The sequence below is a fragment of the Cheilinus undulatus genome, linkage group 17, assembly GCF_018320785.1.
Source record: "Cheilinus undulatus linkage group 17, ASM1832078v1, whole genome shotgun sequence".
Classification (NCBI taxonomy): Eukaryota; Metazoa; Chordata; class Actinopteri; order Labriformes; family Labridae; genus Cheilinus; species Cheilinus undulatus.
The window spans coordinates 7,944,672-7,960,813 of record NC_054881.1 but is presented as its reverse complement, the minus strand read 5'-3'; the positions used below and the strand labels follow the sequence as shown (position 1 = coordinate 7,960,813).

At 38.7% G+C, this 16,142-nt stretch overlaps 1 protein-coding gene across 2 annotated transcripts; it reads right to left on the bottom strand.

Annotated features, from left to right (window-relative positions):
* Nucleotides 1–654: 654 nt before the first annotated feature.
* nln (neurolysin (metallopeptidase M3 family)) lies at nt 655–15,562 on the bottom strand. Of its 2 annotated transcripts, none has more exons than XM_041811054.1 (13): nt 15,396–15,562; nt 12,417–12,667; nt 12,037–12,185; nt 11,410–11,514; nt 9,854–9,956; nt 9,620–9,780; nt 8,754–8,889; nt 6,049–6,415; nt 3,724–3,925; nt 3,466–3,652; nt 3,245–3,373; nt 2,904–3,040; nt 655–1,137 (listed from the first exon to the last, which is right to left on the bottom strand). In XM_041811054.1, exons 1-13 carry the CDS (start codon nt 15,434–15,436, stop codon nt 985–987), a joined length of 2,121 nt encoding a protein of 706 aa, XP_041666988.1. In that variant the 5' UTR covers nt 15,437–15,562; the 3' UTR covers nt 655–984. The 2 variants fall into 2 exon arrangements, with proteins under 2 accessions (XP_041666988.1, XP_041666987.1); XM_041811053.1 differs by having other exon boundaries at nt 15,492–15,546.
* Between the last annotated feature and the right edge of the window lie 580 nt (nt 15,563–16,142).

Sequence of the window (16,142 nt, the reverse complement as noted above, 5' to 3'; positions counted from 1 at the left end):
ATTCAAATTTGTGTCTCAGTCACCCTGAATTCACCCAAGAAGAGGATATTTTTGCAACATTTTGACCATTACTAACATCAAATTAAGTGTAACTTAACTGTTTTTAATCAGAATGGAGGGTATCAACAAATTTCACTGATGGAAAAGCTTAATTTAGAGAAAAATATCCCTGTTTCTGAACAATTATTAACGTTTGTACCAGTATTTCTTATCCAGTGGCGCCCCCTGGTGTACAAACACACATTTTTCTTTGCACAGTTTCTTGCAAACCATTCCTGCTACAGTATGGAAATTAGGACATTTTCCTAATCCTATTCCCAAGGAGAGAGGTTTGGTGATATTATATCATAACATAATGCCTTCTAAGAGGAGAATTTACATGGATGTATCAAGGGATTTAAAGTAAGGATTTTATAAGACAGTGCTTTAACATGTACACTAACTGATGCTTGCAAGACTAAAATTATCTTTGTAGCTTTAAATGTGCCAATCACTGCAATGTAATATGGATAGAATTCTTTTAATACAAGGGAATATTTCATACATTTTCTGCCTCAAAAAGTATGCATAACTGCTTCATTTCCTACAGCTAAGGCTGTACTATGACAGTCATTTTCTAAGTTACAACAGGAAAAGGTGAGGCATACATCATGATGAAAATTGAACTGCTTTATTTAATGTTTATTTCATACTGTCTGTTTGCTTTACTTTCACTGCTTTGAAATACTGGGACACTTAAGTACAAGAAATTCATATCAGAAAAATATTATCTCTCACTATAAAATGGTACAACGTATGCTTTTGAAAAAGTCTACTGTACATTTTATTACAAGGACTGTACATTTTAATAACTATTGACAAGCACTAATCATCAAGTAGAAAAAAAAACTAACAAAACAATTGAAGCACTGATATTTTTTCTACAGTCAGTAGTTTGAATAAACTTTGATATAACGACAAAAATAAACTTAATATTTTTAAAAATTACACCATTTTTGTTTCCTCAGACTTTATCAGTCCTTTGCACTGAAAGAAAGAGTCCTGTTGTGGGTTTCGTCCAAGGAATGATTTCAGCATGTCCATCCCATCCACTGAGCCACCGGCCTCCAGGATCACCCTCCTGTACTCTCTTCCCACCTGTAAAAAGTAAATATTGAACAGTAAAGGCATTTTATAATGTAAATATGACACCTTTAAGGTTGTCACCCAATTACATGCTTGAAAGTTAATCCTGATTAACTGCATGTTTAAATGTATATCGTAGTAATTTTGATTAGATTAGGTTTAAAACTAAGCAGTTTCTCCCAGCTTCTTATTCTGGGAATCAAATGAAATTAAAGAGATGTTTTTTATAAAGTTTTGCTCTGCTTCACCTGTGTGGTCTGAAAACATGTCTACGAGATAGGAGACAGCTTCAAAGTGCTTAATCTGTAGTGTTTCCCACAGAATAACCCTGTGCTCTGTTGGAAGACATCCTGCTTAACCTCTTTCGTATGTTTAAATAATCGACAGTATTAAAGACAATATGTTCCATGGTGAACCTCTAATATCATCACTTGCTTTTTAAAATGTTTCAATCAATAAACCGCACTCATGGCAGCTGTATGTGTGAAGGTTTGTAGTTCCTGAGGTAGTATTTCTTGGCTATCATCATAAATTGCATTGAGAATGATATCAGCAGCAAAAAGATGCAGAAAATTTTGAAACAACATATGCATCTCGATCGGTACATTTGCAAGAACGGTGTACCAAGGCGTGTCCTTCTCTTGCAAGGTCACTATGTGAATTTTATAAAATAAATGAACAAATAGTGGACAGCAAATATACTTAAGTAGATTTAAATATACCTGGAGGGTCCAACCAAGTATGTTCAGGAAACACTGTTCCATCAAATACAGTGTTTAACACAGTTATACATTAAGAAATACACAGGAGTGCATGTACAAAATGACTCACTGGCATTCAGGTTAATGTGACAGAATTTACACTTTTCAAGAGCTCATGTTTAGTTGCTTTCTCTGTGTTACCCGGTTAAGCAAGGTTGACAATTCAGGTTAGAATTTTTTCCACAAAATTTCCTTTGTCACGACTGTCTTCAACTAAGGGCACTTTGCTTCCTGTAAGGATAAAACCTGCTGGAGCCAGGTTAGTGGTAGAACAGGTGCCCATATACAGAGGCTACACTCCTTTATTCAGTGGTCATGGGATAGATTCCTGGCACAGTTTGGTGCATGTCTTCCCCCCACTCTCTCTTCCCATATATTCTGTCCCTCCTCAGCTATCCTGTCGAAATAAAGGCAAAAAAACCCTAAAATAATTTTAGAAAAAATTATAAAACCTGCCTTAATTATGAAAGAAAAAAAGAAACTTCTGTTAGAAAGTAACACCATTACATTTGACCATGGAAAAATGAACTTAAATAAGAGTAAAAAAAAAAAAAAAAAAAAAAAAAAAGCAGAAATCATTGGCATCAAAAAGCCTGACTTTTTTTTTTAAAGATTTGTTTTTAGGCTTTTTATGCCTTTGTTGACAGAAGAGGATAGTGGACAGAATTGGAAACAGGGATGAGAGAGCTGGGGAGAGACATGTGGGAAAGCGCCACAGGCTGGATTCGATCCCGGGCCAACCACACACAAGGGGCATGTCTCAAACCACTAGGCCACCTGCACTCCATAGCCTGTTTTTTTAAGAGTAAAATGAGACGTTAAGATAAGCAGCTGTGTGCTTATTTTCCATCAATGTGAGAACAGAAAGACGCTACAGCAAATACTATCTAGCTGCTGCCTTTTGGCAGCTGCTATTGTAGCTTCACAGTGATGCATCAAAAATAACAAAATTGCATGGAATTACTGTTGACAGCCCTACAAAATGCTATATGCATGTTGTAGTAATGTAAGACCCACCTTTGGATTCATAATTCCCTCCTTTTTAAAACGGCTGAAGTAAATGTCCAAAGAGTAGACTTCACTCCACAGATAGCTGTAGTACTGACCGTCATATCCTCCAGCCAAGTGGCTGAAACTGGCTGTCATATTGGTGCCTGCAGAGGAAATATCAACAAATCAATACTGAGGTCAACTGTACGTGCTTCCAACAGGCTATTAAACAGAAATCTCATGTGTTCTGCAGGTACATATTGTATTCCAGTTTCCAGAGCTACAGGATTCTTGCATTCTCACTGGACACTTGACTTAATAGCCAAGTTTTTTCTTGCAATCTCTCCATTGTTGATGCTTCTTTATACCTGGTGTAGCAGGGACGCCCAGGATGTCTTTGTAGTGATTTGCGAACACCTCAGCCGAGTCTGCTTGTGAGCTGGTGTGCAGTGTCTGATCCACTTTACTGAGGACGACCTGACGCAGGTTCATCAGTCCTGCAGATAATAAACATGTCACATTTACAACTTTAACTTTGGACTTCTAATTACTGCATGAACTGTGACAAAGTCTCTGGATAGTGTCTGACCAGTGTTGGCGACTCTGGATGCGATCAATTTGTCGAGCAGATTGTCTGGGATCGGGGTGCCGTCCTTGTAGTGGCGAGACATTCTCCTCAGGGGCTCCTTCTCCCAAACCCAGTTCTCGAGCATCTGTGAGGGCACCTCCACAAAGTCTGTCTCCACCAGGGTGCCGGAGAATTCTGAAAACATGGTCTGACACAAAAACATGGTAAATTTGTGCTCAAAATAGCATACACTGCATCAAAATGTAGAAAGACAGCTACCTTCGAACAGATCTCGTGCATGACGTGACCAAACTCGTGAAAGTATGTCTCCACTTCATGGTGCTGAAGGAGAGATGGAAAACCTTTCCTGGGCTTGGTAAAATTAGCCACCATGGCTGCAACTGGAAGCTGGCGTTTTCCATCAGGACCTTTGCAGCCTGGCTGCAGCCCAAAGCATGCTGCATGACCGTACTTTCCTTCCCTGGTGGAAAAAAGGTTGCAAATGTCACACAGAAGGATAGACTCTGGCATGAATGACAACACAGAGAACCAAGAGCTGTGGTCTATGATTAAGTATATTACCTATTTCCTCTTTCTTTAAATTTCCTTTGAAGGAAATGCTGATTGAAGTGTAAACATATAACCAATTAATCAATGACATGATAGACAGAAAACTAATATCTATTTCAAAGATAAGATAAAGCAAGACTTGATAACCTTTATCAGTCCCACAGCTTTCACATCAGGTGTTACAGTAAGGACTGAGGAGGGAGGGGAAGATATAATAAATCTATAAACAGGCTATAAATAATTGCCTTTAGGTAAGTGAAAAGACTATTAATAAAATTATTATGCCTTATCACACCTTATCTATTAGTTATCTTTATTTCACGTCTTTCTAGATTTATTTCAATTGTATAATACTGATTCCCTTAGTAATAAAATGTTTTAACTTGTTAGGCGGCATGAAGTGTCTTGTATCTATGTTTTAGAAGACTTTAGCATGAATAAAGCTTGTTTTTATAATTATTCTGGCTGTTTTAAATCAGTTTTACCAATAAACACTTATGGTGCACACACACTTAGCAATCAGTCCTGTGCCCAAGCAAATTTGACCCCAAAAGCCCATTTTTTGACAGGTATGAGTGCTCAGAAACACGCTCAAACACAGTGCGCCTCCTGAAGAGTCTTCCGCACAGTATTTCTGCTCATGCACAACCACAAGCATACACATGGTAGACATAAATAACTAATGTATGATTCAGTAGTGTTAGAGGGCTGTATGTGACCATAAAGACTCAAAATAAGGCACAGAGTCAGGAATGTTGCAGTCATGTTTTCTGTTATTCCCCACAGAATGAGGAGAAATACTCAGAGTCTCTGCTGATTCTCTGACTGCATTTCAAGTACACTAAAGGACATGCATGTGCAGTATTAGGACATGATCAAATATGTACAAGAGGTAACCGGGCTCAGGCCTGGAGCAATATGAGTGTAGGCAAGAAGACTAATAAGGCAAACAATCGTGCTTTGGCATGATTTAGGACAAGCAGGTGTAATGTTAGTGTGTCCTCAGTCCTGGCTTCTCAGTTGTAATGACTTTGTGCTTATTATAATTTGAAAGTGCAGTAAAAATTTTGGATTTTTTTAATTTCTGAAGATATTTTTGGGAATTTTTTTTTTGCCTTTTTGGATTGGACAGCATAATAGGAAACATGGGGAGAGAAAATGGGGCAAGACATGCACCAACACTGAAAAGCAAGGAAATCAATCCTGTGACCAGTGCATCTTAGCCTCTATTTATGGGTGCCTGCTCTACCAACTGAGCCAAACTGGTGCTCAGAATCTTTGGATTTGTATCTATTTCAGATAAAATAAGACTACCATGGCATTGGGAAATATATCTTAGACTTTCAGTGAGACATTGGCTGGGTACCAGAGTCCATACAAGAAAAAATATCCATCCATTTTCTATGCTGCTTATCCTGTTAGGGGTCTAAGTGCCTAAGAGCCCATCCCAGCAGTCATTGGGTGAGAGGCAGGGTACATCCTGGACTGGTCGCCGGTCAATAAGTCAATGGCATAAAGAGACAGACAACCAGGCATGCTCACATTCACACCTACGGCCAATTAAGAGACACCAGTTAATCTAACGAGCATGTTTCTTGTCCATGGGAGGAAGCCAAAGTACCCAGAGAGAAGATGCAAACCCTGTGCAGAAAGGCCCCAGCCAGGATTCTATACCAGGAAGATTCTTGCTGTGAGTTAACAGCACTAACCCCAGTGCCGCCATGCAGCCCACAAGAAAATTTAAATTGATCAAATTGTGGACTTGACTAATCAAAACATCAGAGGCCAGAATCAACAGAAAAGTATAAATTTTGCATGGAAAAAGACAACTAACTCAATTTTTGAGGAGCTAGTTGCACGATTTAGATCTGCAATTTCTACTTTTTTCACTTACGTTGGTAAATTCAAAAACTGTAAACACTGCAGTGGCCTGGTCAGCAAAAACTATGATGGTTTTGATTTAATGTGTTTTTTAATGTGTTTAGGTTGGCTTATTTTGTCTCAAATGCCTGTCAAAATCAACATCCTGTCTACCTTGGATGTAGGTCCAAGTAGAACTGTCCAATCTCCTCTCCTGTCTCCGTGTCCTGCGCTGAGTAAAGCTTCACATTTTCATGCCACACATGAGCGTGCTCCACCTCTGCGAAAGCGAGACCCAGCAGCTCCTGGTAGATTCCAAAGAGTCCCTCTGTCACCACGTCGAGAGGGAAATACTCGATCAGTTTGTCCTTGTTCACCGCAAACTTGCACTGCTCCACTTGGTTCATGTAGTACGGTAAGTCCCAGGCGTTGATCTGTCCGTCAAAATGGAGGCCCTTCATCAAACACTCCCTCTTCTTCAGAGCCAGGATGTATTTCCTCTCTTTGACTCCAATGGGCTTCAGGGTTTCATAAAAAGTATCTGCAAAGGTGGAAGACGTAAGTCAGAGGGAATGAGTGGAATTACTTTATCAATCTATCACCAGTACAGGGCGAGACATTTTTACATATGTGTAAAAAAAACCCTGGAACATGAATGTACTGCCATGTTCCCAGGATCTAAGTTTAAACAAGAACTTTCTGTGACAGGAAATAAATAAACAGTCACTATAAAAATGCCTCTAAGCAGAGCTTTTAATGCAGGCTAAGTAAAGAAATTATCTTTTTTTGCTCAAGAGGATTGGCTCTGGTGAAGAGTGGGATTTAGTATCACCCTAGAGACACCCCTTGTGTTTTGATATAAAAACTATCTAATGTGTTGATAACTTTTTAAAAATATTCTGCTTAGACTGAGGGGATTTTGTCCCAATTCCTCTCTGTTATTTATTTTCTAAAGTAAATCTGGGAAAGGATCTAGAGTATAATGTCTGTGGTAGGTAATTTTTTAAGGTAATTTGGGTTTGGGGGTAGGGGCTTGCCTTTATTCTGATAGGACTGGGATAATCAAGAAGGGAGAATGGGGAATGACATGCAGGGAAGGAGCCACAGGTTGGACTTGAGCCTAGATGGCCTGCTGCAAGAACGATAGGAGGGCTTTCCGTTAGCATCAGCTACCAGTCCAACAGCTGACTACTCACTAAATCACTGCCAGCTTATTACCATCTACTGCTACCTAATCATTTATACCTTAAATAAAGAAATGTCTTCATAAATTCCATTTGAAAAACTTAAAAACAACAGATGCAACTGAAATTTATTGACACCTGGACCCTGATTATGTATTTTATAACTCTCTTTTCCTTTAACTTTGCAAAAAATCCATGTCCTCCAAACCATTTTATTTCTTAAACATTAGGTTGTATGTTACATATGAGCCTATATGAGCCTACAGATGCATCTCAAGACTTACATTGTTTTCATCGATTATGGCTTGCAGATTGCAGAAATCTAAATTCCACTATCTTAAAAATTTTAGAATATTGTGGGAAAAGTCCAATTTACAAAGGTTTCCTGAGCTTTCATTCTCTCACTGTGGTTCAGTACACAACCACAGTCATGGGGAAGACTGCTGACTGAGAAAAACAATTACTGTCATCCTCCACAAGCAGGGTAAGCCACAGAAGGTCACTGCTAAGAGCTCACGAGCTAAGAGCTGCTATCAGAGCAACACCCCAGCAGTGCCACAGACTGATCAGCTCCATGCCACGTCACATAAATGCATTCATTTGTGCAAAAGAAGCTCCAACCAAGTACTGAGTGCATTGATGAGCATCATTTTTCAGGTCAATGTTTCTATATTGTAAATCCTTTTGTTGGACTGATGTTTTGTAATATTCTAACATTTTGAGATACTGGATTTTTTATTTTTGTGAGCTGTAAGCCCCAATCATCAAGATTAAAACTAAAAAAAAATCACAGGAAAACAATTCACTTTTTTATATTCTAATTTTCTGGGATACATCTATATGCCTTCAGATTATGGCTCCATTTGTGCCAGTATCTAACTGTCTTAATTAAGACAGTCTTATTAGTGGACATACATTTTTCACACTGGTGTATGAAGATACAAAGTTTTTAGCAACATGCTGTTTTGGTGCTGTGAATTTCAGTCTGCAATAGTGTGTACTACATTTACTGGTCAATAGATGGCTTAATTGTGACAAACTTGGCCCCCTGTCTTTATTTATATTCATTTCATATGTATTTAGTAATATCTTTGTATTTACTCTTTATTTATACACTCTCATTCAGAAACTATTTTCTTGTTTATTCCTTGTTATTTACTTATTTAAAACAGTTTCTCTCATATTGTGTTGCTCTGGGTGTCACTGGAGGGTGAAATGATATTATATATTTGTCTGCTCTTATATATGTGTCAGTTTTCTAGAAATAAAAAAAAATGACTAGGGTTTAAAGAAAATGACGGTAAAATGTATGTTTTATGGCAGAAATTTTAACTACTTTACAAACATTACACTGCAGATGATTTCACAAATTTAAACATCCTCTGTTACACAAAGACAGAGACAGAATAATGAAGCCTCTTCTTAGGTTGTTATATACAACCATGTGTCCCCATGAGCTATAAATCACCGTCTGTAACTCAACATTCCAAGGCATGCGGTGCGTGTAGAATACAATAAATTACATGCAGCAGGCATGAGGAGTGGCATTTCCCTCGTCTGTGCTCTGTATCTGCTTCCACCTCTATTTATCATGTGTACCAGTGTACTTTAATAACTACAAGCATTAATCAGATGGTGTGAATCTCTCTCCTGTAAGTGTCTGCACGTGTGCGTGTGAGGTGAGAGGGGTCATACCTAAAAAGTCAGACACATTGTTGGCATTCTTGGCCATGTTAATCTCCAGCACATAGTTTGCGTGGCTGCTGTAACCGAGTAAGTCTGCCACCTTTGCCCTCAGCTGTATTAGCTGCTCCAGGATCCCTGTGTTTACCTGAAAAACATACATAAATTAACAAAAAAAAAACAGTACAAGAAAACAATGATCTAATCAAACAAATATTTTTGTGTAATATTTATGATTGATTTAAAAAGTAATAACAAGAGGTACTGAACACTAAAATAATAGTATGTTATAGATGTGTAATAAAAAATTGCAATAATTGAGTTTTTCCTTTAAATATCACTAAAATTACCAAAACATCACAATTGATTACAAACATAATACAATTTACAATTTATTTATTCTAATTTCATCATTTGACGTTAATAGAATCTTTTTCCCTTCCTTATTCCTGTCTTTAAAGACCCCTTTTTCCTAACTTCCCCTCTTATTTAATCTTTCTCTTCCCCTCATCAATCCCTCTCTCCTCTTACTCCCCCATTATTTTTACATTATGCTCCCCTAACCCCCCTTTATTTCCCCCTTTTCTCCTTATCCCCCTATCTTTGTGGTTTTAATGGAAATTTGAGCCCATTTAAGGAACAAATAAATACCATTTACATTGCATTACAACAGCTGAAAAGGTAATGGGAAAGCCATCCATTACCAACTTTAAAAAGTTGCTTTTTTGAATCATGAGATGTTAAGGATTAAAATTAAAGATGTAGAGCTTAAGAATAAAGCAGTACCTGCTCTTTAAAGTGTAAACTGACTACAATGCAGGACTGTATGTGCTCAGCAGAGAGTAGGATAAACAGGTTTACTCTCAGCCTCCAGTTACCTCTTTACACCTGCTGTGAAAAGCTGTTTCCATCTTCCTCCTGGTCTCCGGATTGTGACACCTCTTCATGAGGGGGTAGTAATGGGGATACTCGAGCGTCACTTTATAGCGCCCATCTGCTGTTTTGTCCAAGCCATTCAGATAGCTATCAGCTAGTCCACCTTAACAGAGAAGGACAACATCATTAAAGATGTATTTATAACACCAGGCTGAGAGTCGTGTGTAAATGCTTACCCAGCTCGTGCTCAGAAAAGACCAGAAATGTGGTGTCCTCATTCAGGTTCTTGTTAAACTCGATGGAGAGTTCACTTATGAGCTTTGATGTTCTTTTTATTTCCTTGGAGGAGATAAATTAAAGTAATTTAGTCATCAAAATTAAAAATATTTTTTATGATGTATATCCAGCCAGACCATTAAAAAAATCTACACAACTGTTGTAAAAAACGAGAAATGCCTCCTGTGGATTGTTGGAAATGGCAATTTAAAACCCTAATCTCCATATAATAGCTGCCAAAGGATGCAGACAAAGATTAAATTGCTTCTCCCACAGCCCTAAAAACTCACAAATACATTCGGCATCATAATAAAACTACTGCAACTTGGGTTCCATACAAAACATGTCATGACTTCTTATTTCTAAAAACTTAAATGAGCATACTGCCACCTACTGCTACACTGAGCCCCCCTTTCACATATCTGAGAAGAGCCGTGGCCCACATGTTGAAAATGACTTATTACTGCCAAAAACTGCCTTGGGAACCAAGGATCTACTGTATCAGAATGTGTGCTGAATGGCATCAGATGATCTAAAACTTCTAATGCAGTACAGTAATATATGATATGATACCAGACAAGATGATACGATATGACTCTACATGACCTGACACACTACACTACAACATGACAGCAAAATGACCACATACAGTACAGTGATATATATTAAAATACAATATGATACAACCCAACATGGCCATACAAAAGGACCCAATAAATTACAGTAATATACAGTATCATATGATGTGATACAATACAGTACAGTAATATATGATACCATATAAAACCATATGACCCAATACAATACAGCAAAATACGACATAATCAGATCTAGTACAGTCATAAATGATCAGATACAATACAATAACAGATATGATACAATACAATACAATATTATATGATGATATATTATACGATACAGTATGATACAAGACCATATGAACATATATACGATATGAGACTATATTATGCGACATGATATATAAAAAATGATATGATACAATACAATATTATATGATATTAAATGACAGAGTATGGCACGATATGATAATATACACTGCCTGCCCCCCAAAAAAGTCTTACATCTCTGTGGAGTAACTGAACAATGACAAAACTTAAGTTAGCACTTAACTAGTTTCAACATACAGGTTAGTGTGGACTTTACACCATAACTTAAGGCAGAACTTACACATAGCTGGTGCAATAGGCTGGAAAAGGTCTCCATGTCGTCCATTAATCCCTGATAATTGGACACCTTGTCGGGCATTAATCCTTACATATTACTGTGCATCCCTACTTACAATCATTTCAGAAACATTCAGCCTTCCCTTTTATTGTTAGAGATTTGTTCATAAACTATCAAAACTGAGAAAAATGTTAAATATTCACTCTTTTATCATCAATTAGGAAAAATACCACTGACACTAAGTCATTTAACACCCAGAGTGATATTATATGATTGTTGATTCATAGACATAATATCTGTGTACTGATCTGTAGGATAAATCCGGTATTACCTCTTGTATGTCCTTCGACAGATGCAGTCCTTTCTGCTTTCCCAGTGTAATGAGCCTATTTAAAAACCGCTTTTCTTCAGGTAAAAGGTCCTCATGAAACTTCTCCTGTCAAAAAAACATTACAAAGACAAACAAATTCTAAACATGGACAGAAATATGGCTATCATATTGTGTTAATTGCGTGTTTTTACTACCTGGCAGCATAAATAGGTCAAATAGTTTATTCAGATTGAGATAACATATGGCATTAGCTGGCACTGGTTGGATAAGATTAAGTTTCTATCCAGGGCTAAATAAGAAGTAGCAGTGGGGTCAAATGAAGGCACTATAGCCTTGATTTTTACACGCGACCTCTCGGTTATGCACATCAATCACCTGCCCTCGTTTACCCCTGTGAAATAATCCATCACTGGCATAGCTGACACGATTAATGTGTCAAATCCTCACACGTTATTTTTAATTAGCTCCACATCTATTCTGTTAAAGGTTAAGATGACTTTAACACCTCATTACAAACTTATTGGTCTAGAGTTTGATTAAAGGACAGTTTTTATATCATCTTTCATCTCGTCCTCCTAAATGATGGGCATGCATAAACTGTGCATAGCAGTGGATGATGAGGAGTACCTGCAGGGCAGTGATTCTCTTGAAAACGTCCTCCCTCATACTTATCTCCACGTCAAACTCGGACAGTTTCTTGTCAGCTTCTGTGCTTGCCGCCCGGATCTCTTTGGAAGGACAGACATACTGAGGGAAATCCAGGACATGGCGTGATGCTAAGGAAAAAAAAAAAAAGAGGAAAGAAACAATGACTTCTTCTCTGATTGGTGCAACACTGAAAACTGAAAGAAGAAAAACACTGCTTGTGTTTTGAGTATTGTGGAGACAAATAACTGACAAATAACTGCAAAAATATTGCTATACTTTGGCCATGATATTCCTGAGCTGAAATACAGATATCATGACAGCCACATAAAAACTAACTACACCCATCCCTATAGACTTACATGCATAATCCAGTTTGGCATTAGCCAAGGCTTTCAGGGTGTTTTCAGTGGAAACATTTTCTATCTTTAGAGATCCAATGTCATCATAAACCTTTTTCACTCTGTTAATCAAACTGTCAGTGGCCGTCCTGATCTCAGCCGGAGAGAGGTCCCATCTTAGCGTGTTTCTCCTGTTGCCTGTCTGAGAGCAGTCTCTGGCAGATATCACACAGCTGTTATGGATGGTCATTCTCAGGACAGGTTTAGAGACGCTGTAAAGAGATAGAGATGCTATAAGCAGGGGTACCAAGCACAAATATGAAGGCTAAATAATGCCGTCAAAGTTCTTAGAATTACTCAGAAAGCTTTTTATTTTCATCAGAAGCTCCTCATCTCTCCTCTTGACAATTTAGTAGTGCATAGCTTGCAGTCTGCTCTACTTCTGTCAACCTTATCTAAGTTGAATATCACCAAATGGCAGACATTTCTCCAATTTGCCCACCTGCTTAAATAATGAGAGGTTAACATCATGCTGTAAATTGATATGGAGTACAGTATCAAGGATGTTTTAATAGTAAGAGAGCGAGAAGTGAGTAGGGCTGGGTGATAGAAAAAAAAAAAAAGAAATAACAACAAAGTTGCTTCTAAGTCAAACCTACATGGGCCAAATGTCACACAGACACTTCATCAAAAATAGACTTGGTGCTGATCTTGGAGTGGCGATCACAGCATGTGGGGTGGAAATACTCACAATAATTAGAATGGGTGCAATTTGCTTTGGAAAGCAACGTGTAGGGAACGGTACACGGACAGACCCTGTGGGGGGTACATCAGAGAAGATTATCTTGTGGCCAAGAAGCATATACAGTCATGTGAATACATTTTAGGCATGTAGGGTGCTAAGGACTCATCATTGGGCCGGATGTGTCCATAACCAAGGCTGGAGAGGGGGAGAAGGGCGGCCAGAGTCAAGCACAACACATGTCGACACTCATGTGTTCTTTGGCCTCCAAGGTCAAGCTCAACGGCATCTCCTTTGTCTTGACCTTTTCACCCCTGGAAATACACTCAAAGACCATCCACACTGTTTCTAGCCTTGGGATATCCAAAGCATAAGCAAGGGCTTGTGGGAACCCTACTACCCACCCAGACAGTACCCTAGGCCATGCTTGTTTCCCACCTCCCAGCCCTTTCCCCACCCTGAAGGTGTGGACTTTAATTTTTCAACAAATCATTTTCCCTGCTAATATGCAAGGACATCCAGAGCACAACTAGGGTTGTGCCAATACACTTTCCCACCTGATGGTGCCCTCAGGCAGCTTATCCGCCTCATCTATGCCTTACTTAAGCCTTAATTTTTGACCCAAACATGCCTAAAACTTATGCACAGCACTGTTACTGTTGGTAGTCCTTACTTTAAACAATCGTATTTATCTTTTTTTTATTTATACTGTGTCCTAACTACATGCAAGTGTCAGATGTCACACCAGTTGCTGTTCCCTTGTAAAAATATGCCATCTAGCACCTTTATTTTGACTACAGCGAAAAAGAAATCTGGCATCTGGTATTGATGAGCCTTATAACGGTTGTTGGCTGTATAGTTTTGCCTTCTTGCTGACAAAAATCAGAGCACAACATTTCAAACCAACCATATCCACTTTGTAAAGCAAGCTAGCTAGCTCTGCAAGCTAACTAACTCTCCCCCCAGCCCCCAAGCTTATCAGATTACTGGATAACACCACTGACTTTGGTCTGGGAGACTGGTGGTTCGAATCCCAGCCAGTACAGACTCAATATCCAGTTTGGGCCCTTGGGCAAGGTCTTTAACTCCTGGAACGCCTGTATGCATGTCGCTTTGAATAAAAGCATCTGCTAAATGACACTGTAACATTGCTAAGGGAGCAGAGTGAAAGAAATACAAGGCGACACTCCTGTCCCATATTCCTGATTCCTTGTCATCTCCCTCTTTCCTTGTTCCTCACCCATCTCAACCCAAGCAACAAAGAAAGAAGTTGGGATGATGTAAAGGGAGATAAATGTTGTGTTGCATCACTTGAAGGCTGTCAGGATACTACAGAAGAAATCAGTGCTATGGGGCACAGATGGCCTCGTCTTTGGTTGCGCCCCAAGACTGCAGGCAGGCCGGGTCCAAGTCCAGCCAGTCCAGATTAATCCCCACTCTCTCTGTCCACTATCCTATCTCTGTCACAAAAAGTAATCTTAGAAAAAAAGAAGTAAAAAGATTTGAAATATTTCCTAGATTAATTGCAGAGGCCTGATATTAACAGTGATTGGTATCAGTGCATCCACAATGGTAAGAATCTTAAATCGGGGTCAAAAGTTGTCAAACGTTTGTTAGTCAATATGAATAAGAACAAAAGAAAAAATAAGGTATAGGAGGATTTTTTTTTCATATAAGATGTGAATAAAGCCAGATTTAAGGTGAACTGCTTATTTAGTTTCAATGTTCTTTATTCTCAAAACTGCTACATGAGGCAACCAACAAATACATGAAAGAAATATATATTTATTACTGATAAAAATTAACCCTCATATTATTTTTGTCAACTTTGACTGTAAGCTATAACATTTTTCTTTAAAACTGAGGCAGAGGACTTGGTAACAGGTGGCTACTACAACCAATAAATCCGTCAAGGTCGTACATGAAACGTTCCCTGCATATCTTCCATACTAAGCGGTGACCTTTTTCCATGTCCAGTCAGGGTCCAGTTTCAGGGACCGGCGTGGATCGGAAGCTTTTCAAAACAAGTTCATACAGTAACAGTGAGGGAGGATTTAAAGCAGGAGGGATAACCACAGCCATGCTCACAAACTGCTATCAACCACATGTGCTTTCAATCTTAGATGCATGTGTCTGTTAGGTACACAGACATTTAGAGCCATAAATGAATGTAACTGTAACCCTCTAATAATGTGCCAGATGTTAGACAAACAGAGTAAACATGGCAGCTAATAAGCGGTAAAGACACTGAAGCATACCTGCAGACTGTTCGGCAGACTACAGCTCTTAGCGCACACATGCCAGCAGTTTCATGCGTTTAAATCCGAGCAAACAGCCCTTTGTCCTCCTCTTACTGTAGATATGAGTTCCAGCAGCAGCAGCAGACACTACAGGAGCAAACACCCTCCCTATTGCATGTGACAAATGTTTCTCCTCCTTATTTCCGCTGTAAGATCGCAGCTTAGAGATGGGAATTTCGGTTCTGTTCAGAGAGTCGGGCCTTCGGGCTCAGCTCGGTAAAATGAGGGGCTCTTTTGACTCTTAAACGGCTGTTTACAGTGGACCATTTTTAACTACTGGCTGAAAGTTCGCTATTGCAGTTTGTGGTCAGTTTCACAATGAATTGAAAGAATATTATGGTTTTTGGTTGTACTGTTTTTTAAATTGTGATTATACCATATTGGAAGGGGGGGCTGTTTTATTTTATTTTTGAATTGAGCCTTGTCAAAGAAGAATTGCTGTCACCTCCTAAAAGACAATTGTATTTCACAATTTATCAATACATCCTGAACTCACGTTACACAGATATCTTTATCTTTCAGCTATTTTTTAACCTTTTTTTTGAGCTATTGAATGCCATTTCAGCTACTTTTATGCAGAGGTGCACAGATCGATCGATCAGCGTAGATTTCCTTAATTTTGGGGGATCAGTGATTGGCCGTTACTTACACATGAAACCGATCTTATCCACCAATCTTATCTACCTCTACATACTAGAATGTGAA

Excerpts from the sequence above, each read along its gene's own strand:
- nln (XM_041811054.1), bottom strand. The coding sequence starts at position 15,436 with ATGTGTGCGCTAAGAGCTGTAGTCTGCCGAACAGTCTGCAG. Across the intron at positions 3,041-3,244 it reads GGGCGTCCCTGCTACACCAG|GCACCAATATGACAGCCAGT; the intron begins GTATAAAGAAGC and ends TTTCCTCTGCAG. Across the intron at positions 1,138-2,903 it reads AGGGAATTATGAATCCAAAG|GTGGGAAGAGAGTACAGGAG; the intron begins GTGGGTCTTACA and ends TACTTTTTACAG.